The sequence below is a fragment of the Eschscholzia californica genome, unplaced genomic scaffold (assembly GCF_041429995.1).
Source record: "Eschscholzia californica isolate CP2 unplaced genomic scaffold, dmEscCali1.0.p SCAF_1, whole genome shotgun sequence".
In the NCBI taxonomy this organism is placed as follows: Eukaryota; Viridiplantae; Streptophyta; class Magnoliopsida; order Ranunculales; family Papaveraceae; genus Eschscholzia; species Eschscholzia californica.
The window spans coordinates 10,032,597-10,041,907 of NW_028238198.1; the positions used below are offsets into that span (position 1 = coordinate 10,032,597).

General features: G+C 35.2%; 1 protein-coding gene across 1 annotated transcript; it reads left to right on the top strand.

Moving 5' to 3' along the window:
- The first annotated feature begins 981 nt into the window (after window positions 1–981).
- LOC147563983 (cysteine-rich receptor-like protein kinase 2) lies at window positions 982–7,624 on the top strand. Its single transcript, XM_086642595.1, has 8 exons — window positions 982–1,492; window positions 4,989–5,392; window positions 5,547–5,666; window positions 5,744–5,871; window positions 6,010–6,223; window positions 6,353–6,584; window positions 6,692–6,842; window positions 6,994–7,624. Exons 1-8 carry the CDS (start codon window positions 1,122–1,124, stop codon window positions 7,312–7,314), a joined length of 1,941 nt encoding a protein of 646 aa, XP_086498721.1. The 5' UTR covers window positions 982–1,121; the 3' UTR covers window positions 7,315–7,624.
- The last annotated feature ends 1,687 nt before the right edge of the window (window positions 7,625–9,311 follow it).

The following is a 9,311-nucleotide window of genomic DNA, read 5'->3' on the forward strand; positions in this document are numbered from 1 at the left end:
AAGGAAAATTTGTGGTTATTTTACAAAGAAGTCTAAAGAGGGGAGAAAACAATGATGACTGCATATAAGTTACACAATTCCAACCACTACTACAATGTTGCTTCCAGAATAGGGACATAGATGCTTTCATATGAAATGAAAGAATATCAATTTAGATGGCCATAAAAAAAGCGTTTACTGTCTGCTCTTGATTCAACACACTTCCACTGTAGTGTCCCAGTAGATACTGCTACTTCCTCTCGAAGCACAGTTATTTGATCAGATCATTGAATCATTTATTTCCCTTAAAATCTTTCTTAGTTCTACATACGTCTTTTTTTAGGGGGTCTACATCCATTATTACATATATTTTTAGAAATATGGTTATGCTCGACAACCAAATATAAACCATATCTCTTACTAAAAACTAGTTTTCTAACCTAATTTTTTCCTTTTACCTAAAAAAACTAATCTTTTTTACAATTTACTACCCGATTAATCTAAAGTTCTAAACCAATGGATATCATTTAGACCTTCATGTTACCTTTTCAGTATTTTTGTAATTTGTGTAAGATGTAGTTTTTTTTATTCCAAGAATTCCTAAAAATACTTTAGTTATATTGATTATGTCAACTCGATGATTTAATGATAGAATGTGACATTTTTACTATTAATTCTCGCCGAAACAATAAACTATTCTAAGAGATGTTAATAAAAAAAATAAATAGATAAACTATAGTACATAATCAGCCCAAAAATAGAATATCTTCACTATATATATATATATATATATATATATATATATATATATATATATTTTTTTTTTTTATGTTTGTTCAAATTCCGTTTATCATTACCCTTTATTATATAGTCTATTTTGTATTATCTGGTCAAGTTTGTTTATGTGGGCGGCTGGTTGGTTCTATTTCCCTGTGACCTTATATATATATATGTCCTATTCATTCATTTTTTTTGTTAAAGGTCCTATTCATTCATTAGTCAAAAGTCTTTTCATAATTCTCCATTATCACCCCTTCTATAAATTCAAGTCCAACCTTCTCCAAATTATTCTCCCCTTCTCTCTCTATCTACTTTCTCTCTCTAAAATCAAACACTAACCCATTTTCTGTCTCTTCCAAATTATGAATTCCATCTTCTTCTTGTTCTTGTTCTTGTCAATTACTCTACTGAATTTAGCAGCTGCTGATCCACAAATAAATCTATTAAATAAAGGTTGTAGTCAATATAATGCAACTCAACAATCAATATTCTACACAAATCTCAATACAACTTTTTCAGATCTAAGGTCAGAATTGAGTAATTCAAGTAATATATATAGATTTGCAACGGGTCAGAGTTCTAGAACATCGGATCCTGTATATGCTATGGCACAGTGTAGAGAATATCTGTCTATTGAAGATTGTCTTTCTTGTTTCTCGGCTGCTGTTTCTCAAATTAGAAATTGTTCTACTGCTAATGGTGCTCGTGTTATCTATGATGGCTGCTTTTTGAGGTAAATAATTATATAAATAATTTGTCTCTCAAATGAGAAAGCTAAATGATCAGAGCCTGTCACATACAGAACCGTGATGTAGCATGCTCCAGTTAGTCAGACCAACGGGAGCCGATTACATCACCCGTGGTCATTTGACATTTTCGTCTTCATATATATAATTTACCGTCATAAAAATGGGTTGGCTGGTCTAGCAGTGGATTCAACAGACCCAAATTAGAAAACATTTCAGACTAACTTAAAAAGTAAATTAGTTTTGGAAGTTTAAAATTGAATCATTCAAACAACCAAAGGCACTCTTTATAGTAATAATTATAAGTTTATTTCGGTTGTAAAACGACCCCACGTCTGCGGTGAGAATGAGTGTGGTGCTCATCTTAAGAGGTTAAAACCAAAGAGGTTAAAGTATCCTTCCCTAGCGAGGCTTTTAAAATGAGGCATAGGTGTGCTAAAGTGAACAGTATCAGTAGCAGCCTAGAAGGTTGGTCCGCACCATCCTATCACACGTTATCAGCAGGATTCACTCCACTGTGACGTGGTCTTAGGAGGGTGTGTTGTAAACAATCTCACGTCGGTGTTGAGACAGAGTGTGGTGCTCCTCTTAAGAGGTTAAACACCCTTCTCTTGTGAGGCTTTTTAAATTTGTCAGGCCCAAGTGTGCTAAAACAGACAGTATCACTAGTAATTTTTTTTTGTTCCTATTTCTTCTACCATTTCTTTAAGAAGGAAATTTTTCTTCCCCTTCTTTTCATTCTACTTTGGCTGAGTTTTGTTGGTGGATGACGACCAAGCAGCCATATGCTATGACCTCAATTAATTCCTATTTTGATTTGATTTTTATTTCCTGTCCTAAAGATGAACACCTTTCGGTCTGGGCTTCTTTTAATATATAATGTCAGTCAGAGTTGACAATTGTCTATGTCTTTTCCTCTTCACCCTTCTTTCAGTATGGACTCCCAAAGTTTCTTCTTTACCATATTCCTTGAAGAATTGTTGCTAGAACGGACCGGCTGTCGGTGACCCATTAGAAAACAACAAGCTTTTTTTGCTTCTCTTCTTCCCTTCTTTGGCCAGCCACCTCCATCATGAGTCAAGCACCACATGAATTTCTTTCTTGTGTTTTCTTTCTTTTTTTTGTTTCTTCTCCCTCTCCCTCCCTATTTCTTTCGTTCTTCTTCCCTTTCTTTACTCGTAGACTTCCTCCCAAGTCCCAGATTTGGGAGTCACCCACGTGTACTGTTCCTTTAGGTTTGGATCCTAGACGAACAATTGGTTTTTTGGATTCATACGAGCTTTTCGGTTGGATATAGACTAAATTTTAGATGTATATCTCGTCAGGGTATAGACTAAATCCCAAATGAATATCTATTTTGGGATGCCTCTCAAATCCTGCGTCCGTTTGGCATGTGGGTAGAACACAAAAAAAAAAAAAAAAACGAGAAGGGAGAGAGAAAAAATAGGTGGGAGAACGAGGAAGAAGAAAGATACAATGAGAAAAGAGAGATAGAGAAAGAAGTGAGAGGGGAAGAAGAGAGAAATAGCATAAAATTGAATGAGAAATAAATTTTCGGTAGTTGTCGGCAGGTGATGGTGTTGGTCGACCACAAGAAGAGAAAAAAAATGTTTCTTTATGATGTTCATTAGCGGACTGCTGGCTAGCTGACCAGTATCGACAACCTTCTCCAACGAAGATAAAAATCACAGAGGAGATAAAAGTTTTGAAAAAAGTGTAAAAAAGGCAAAAGAAAGTCAATTGTTAACATTGACTAACGAACACTTTTAAAATGAGGTCCGATTATAAATTGGTCATCTTATGGGAGTCATTTTGGTGAATTGGGCATCTTAAAAGGGCCAAAATATAATTAACCTTTTCATTTTCTTCTTTCTCTCTTTCCCATCTACCAATACCACCACTGGCCAACCACTGGTTGTTAGCCTCTCTCGCTGATTTTTACCAAATAAGAGTTTGTTTTTTGTCTGAGTCATCTCAAATGGCAAAACAAATATGAAATATGAGAGGATTCACGTTGCAGGAAAGGAGAAACCCCCTTTTGCCAAAAAAAGTACAATGAGAAAATGAGAAGAGATGAGAGCCAAAGACAGATTAAGTAATGACAATAATGTTTCGTCAGTGTTTGTGATAGAAGGTGAAGAGGGGAAGACGATCATCTGCCAACGGTCTCTCTCACACGATTAGAAGGAAAGACTGGAATACTTTAATTTCAATTGAAACGAAGGGTAAAAAAAGAACAACTATTAAGATTAATATATAACTGAAAAAATAGTCGTTTTAGAAAGTGGTTATCTTTCAACTTTCAAGGTACCATTTTAGTGAATTTGTGATTGATAGGGAGCCCAAATGGAATTAACCCTAGTAATTGTTATAAGCAGCCTTTCCTAGTTTGTGTGGGGGGTGTGGTCTAAGATGTTTGATCACGACTGTGAATTTATAGGGGTTGTTTGCAACAAAAACTCCACAAAAAGATAAAAAATAAAAAACCCAACTGATTTTATGGTCCCTTGTGGGGCGACCATGTGTTTTCTGTGGAGCTTGACTTTCTATTATCATCATCATCGTGCATGACGATGATAGTTGGTGACTGCTTACCTACCCTAAACTTTAATAAACATAAATGTTTGGGGGAGAAAGACCGAATTCAAATAGGGCAAAAATTTCGACCCTTTATCCCGTTTTAGTGTAGATTCTGATCGGAATTTTTGACTATGAGAGTTGTTTGTTAATCATTTAAATGAAATTTTTGTCGGAAGAGAACGTGGTTGAACAGGATTTAGAGAGTCAAACACGGATCTCCCTCCTAACCATGTTGGTCTATATATTTCGGTTAGGTTTCAGCTGAAATATTATGAGGGCAAATTATTTGGGATTGAAATGTATTTAATGGTGGGTATTGAGTAATTGGGGGCAAGAGTCAATTGTTGTGGGCTCGTCCAGTTAGACTATACCTGGTATCCAATTTGAATTTGGAGTTGGAGTTGTCTTTTTCTTTTTGTTGCAAAAGTTGGAGTTGTCCTCCTAACGACAAGGCAGACTTCAATTTGCCTATATCAAGTGTATTATTGTAGTATTTCAAACAACAAAAAAAATGTGTTATTTTCGTAGAAAAATGAGACAAACTCCGGAAAAAGCAGTTTGGAAGTACCACAAAATAGAAGTAGACAGCCTAAATTTAGGGCGGGAATTGACTCGAAAACGGGAGTAGTTGATTCTGACATCTGTTTGTTTTCGCCTTTCGCTTTTCGCTTCTCAATGGTTGTATTCATATTGAAGATATGCTACACAACTCAACACTTAGACCTATTATTTCATAAGTTTAAATGTTCATTTTGAATGACCAGATGATGTGATCTTTTGTGAAAACAAATGAACCACGTACCCTTTTGAGACCCCTTCAAAAAAAAAAGAAGTTTATGAACTGTCATGATACCCTCTTAAGATATATGCTAAATTACCATATTATTTCCCACATCTCAAAAGGTACGAAAGCAACGGCTTCTTTGATCAGACAACTCTCCCTGGAAACGTCGGAATATGCGGAAACTCATCTTCAACTCAGGGGGGCATTTTCAATACTGCAGTTAATGAGATACTATCAGAACTACTAATTTCAACACCAAGAATAAAAGGGAAATATGCAGCTACAAGGAGAGAAATTGGTAGTGGTAGTAACAATTTTGTATATGGTGTAGCACAATGTGCAGTTTCAGTGAGTGAAAATGGGTGTAAAGATTGCTTGACTGTTGCCCAGAGTAATATACAAGGTTGTGTTCCTAATACTAATGGAAGAGCAGTTGATGCTGGCTGTTTTCTAAGGTATTCAACAACACCATTCTTCAACGATAATCAAACAACGAATCTCACTCCTTTCTTGGCACAAAACGGTTAGTTATGATTTGCAGAGAGACGGTCTAACCCGCCGTTCTTCTTGTTATTATATTGCTTCTTATTAGGCTCAGAATCTTAATGTACTATATAGTAGTTTGAGTTTTTAGATTATGTCACTCTTAATACTTATATACTATGGAATTACTCCAGGAGGTTCAAGCAAAAGGAAAGCAATCATTGGCGGAATCGTAGGAGGCGTTGCATTTTTAGCTCTAGTTATGCTCATCATATGGTTTCTATTAAGAAGAAAGTCTAAGAAGACCCCAAGAGGTAACAAATTAACAACTCGGGCATTTTTTCGTCAATCTTAATAGTTGAGAATCATCAACAAAATTGTCATGGTACAGGGGATATTTTAGGGGCAACCGAGCTAAGAGGACCAGTGAACTTCGACTATAGCGATCTTAAATCTGCAACTAAAAACTTTAGTGAAGAAAATAAGTTAGGAGAAGGAGGATTTGGAGATGTATACAAGGTAAATTCTTTTACTAGTATGAATTTGACATGACTTATTTATATTATATCAATTAGGAAATTATAGTCATCTATGCGAAATAGGAATTAACTCTTCACTTTCTAAGTATCTTTTTTCATTGGTTATTTCTTGTTTTAGGGTACTTTGAAGAACGGGAAAATTGTTGCAGTTAAGAAACTTATATTTGTACAATCGAGCAGAGCAAAGACGGATTTTGAGAGTGAAGTGAAGCTTATAAGCAACGTTCATCACCGAAACCTTGTTCGCCTTCTTGGATGTTGTAGCAAACGCCAAGAACTACTATTGGTTTATGAATACATGGCAAACAAAAGCCTTGACCAATTCTTATATGGTATATGACTGTTTATATGGTTATAAATATCGTCTTCCTTCTTTGCCAAACGTCGGAAAAGACTTTCTAAGACGTTTTTGTGCTAGGTTTTTGTATATTGATCGATGTTTCTGTATTTTCCATTGACAGGTGAAAAACGAGGTACATTAAACTGGAGGCAACGGTTTGATATAATAGTTGGTATTGCTAGAGGACTTTCATATCTACACCACGAGTTTCATGTATGTATTATACATCGTGATATAAAATCTAGTAACGTATTGCTTGACGATGACTTTCAAGCCAAAATCTCTGATTTCGGTTTAGCAAGGCTTCTTCCTGAGGATCAAAGTCATCTGAGTACCAAATTTGCAGGCACATTGTAAGTAAAAGAAAAGGCAACCATTTCAATATTTTTCATATCTAGTATTTTCGACCAATCAAGTTTTATAGAATAATCCTAATCTTGTTATGTGTATATTTGATCAGGGGTTATACAGCACCTGAATATGCAATTCATGGGCAGTTATCTGAGAAAGTAGACACCTATAGTTTTGGTGTCGTTGTCCTTGAAATTATAAGTGGTCGAAAGAGTAACGACATTAAGCTTGAACCCGTGACTCAATACCTTCTTGAATGGGTAATATTCTTTATCGTCAAGTGAATTTGCTTTTTCTTTTTATATAGCACGTCATACTATTATAGTAGATCATCTTCACAAAAAAAATCTATCAGTTGTATAATTGGATATCTTATAAGATAGTTTAAATTTTGTCACGATGGATTAACAGTCATGGAGATTATATGAAGAGGGCAAATTGATGGATTTGGTGGATGAAACCTTAGATCCAAAGGAGTACAGAGTAGAAGAAGTAAAGAGAGTTTTAGAGATTGCTCTTTCATGTACACAATCCTCAGTTGCAGGTAGACCAACAATGTGCGAAGCTGTTGTTCTTCTATTGAGCAAGAGCAACATGGAGTATAGGCCAACTAGACCTACTTTTATTGATGCAACTAATCGTGTTCGTGGTGATACATCTTCCTCTGCCGCTTCTGGTACTTCATCTTCTTCTGTTGCTACTGTTTCCGTTCATGAAGTCTCGAGCCGTTGACTTGTAAGTTGCTAAAAGGATCCAACCTAAGTTTTTTCTTGAGCAAACTAAGATGATGAAGATGAAGTTTGAATTCATGAGTTGGATCCCTTGAGTTTCGGTGTGGGAAATTTAGCTATAGTTGTGTGTTATATTTGTATGTTATATTTGTATGTTATATTTGTTGGAATCAGAGAAAATTTCAGATTGGTTCTACTCGTCAAATTGAAGACATTGATGAACTATTGTATTTGTCTCGTCGAGCTCTTAAATTTAGATCCAAAAATCACTCAAATCCGATTCTGGATGAATGAGATATTTAAGTTTAAAAGTTTGGATGATGTTTGGTTAATTGAGGGACCAAAAGGCAATACGGAAAAGTTTGTTTGAGGGCTATTTGCGCAAAACGAACACGCCAGATTCCGCGCAAGAGGCAAGATCCAACGGATGGCGTTAGCCCCGTGTTGGGCATGGAGTGGGTTAGTTCCGAAACTCCATCTAATGGTCATCTGGACTTCTGATGGGCCAAATTCGGGCGAGATTGAGCAAGACCTAATGGAGGGCATTCCTCCCGAGATTTTGAGAGCGATCTGACGGCCCTAATCTCAGCCGACAATAATCTGTTGCTAAATGAGTATCCGTCCCTTTTCCTTCTCAACAGATGTGTCCCTAATGAATGCACCTATTTGATTTATATTTATAAGACCCAAATGGACTCCAAATTTGAATCCGTTTTTTCCAGTGTTTAGATCATGAATAGAATATCATTTCTGATTAGTGATATTGCACTAAATTTCAAATTTACTCCAGAATTACTCTCAAACTCCATTCGTTTTATGGTCATTTCAAAATTCTGAAATTTATAATACTAGTCAATGTTCGTCGTGTTCTTCTTCAACGTAGCTGGGAAAAAGAACGAAGCCGTTGTATTTTGGAGGCTAAATGTCGTTGATCTGTGGGTACATACAGGGCGTAATTCGTCTTAAGTTAAGAGTATCTCGGGTAACAACAATCTTAAGTCTGACTAACTCTTCTCTGAATTTATATTACAATTATACTCGGGTAACAACAATCTTAAGACGAATTATTTTATATACGAGTATGGAGGATTAGACCTAGTCAGAACCCTAACCTTTCAATTTCGTCTGCATGACAAGAATAATGAAACTAATTAATAGAGCCAGCATGAGACTTCATTATATAGATTTATTTATTTGCTATCTGTTTTCTAGTATACAGCTAATGGGTGATAACATGAAGAATTAATCTATTAGACAAAGATAGTTTCCAAAGTTTAAGTAACTATTAGACCTCCATTAGTAACAAACTTCATTATTCTTGTATTATGAATTACTTCAGTTAGATGCATAAAAAACTGTTTCATAAAATGCCTCAAAGACACTTGCATTAAGATACTAAAGAAAATAGTTGGATTGTTACATTTTTCCTTCAGTGATTGAACTGTGAAGTGTGAATTGTTTATCTATCAATTATTTGTGGTTCTCTGTTATTAGTCTTTTCGAAAAAGAAAACCCTCAACGTATGACATATTTATCAAGGCCTTGTATATGAATCTATAGTTTCTGCATTAATGCTTTTTTCATTGCTTGGTGAGGATAAAATTTGTATGTTGTACCTAAAGAAAATAAAATGCTGCACCGAAAGGGTTTTGGAAAATTTCCCGACAGAACAATCATCTGTTTGTGAAAGACAAAATGATGATATGAAAGTACAGTAAGTACCTTTATGATAAATTTCTGGGTGTTGCCGGATAATGGGGTCAGAGTGACCATTATAATACCAATCTTGGTATGGCCATGAAAAAGTTGAATATCCTTCAAATAACTTTTGAGTAATTCTCTCAATTCTAGTTGTAATCATAATACATGAGAGTAGGTATTCTATTATATTTGTTAGGTATTATACATATATCAAATAAGATAGAAGAGGAGTATGATTCACTATTTATACCAAAAAGAGAAGTATGGAAATTGTTAGATAAAGATTTGAGTACTGAT

What these genes read in the sequence shown, in the direction of transcription:
- LOC147563983 (XM_086642595.1), top strand. Translation starts at nt 1,122, where the DNA reads ATGAATTCCATCTTCTTCTTGTTCTTGTTCTTGTCAATTACTCTACTG. An exon ending in GATTTGGAGATGTATACAAG is followed by an intron (nt 5,872 to 6,009) that starts GTAAATTCTTTT and finishes TTCTTGTTTTAG; the next exon opens with GGTACTTTGAAGAACGGGAA. An exon ending in ACCAAATTTGCAGGCACATT is followed by an intron (nt 6,585 to 6,691) that starts GTAAGTAAAAGA and finishes ATATTTGATCAG; the next exon opens with GGGTTATACAGCACCTGAAT.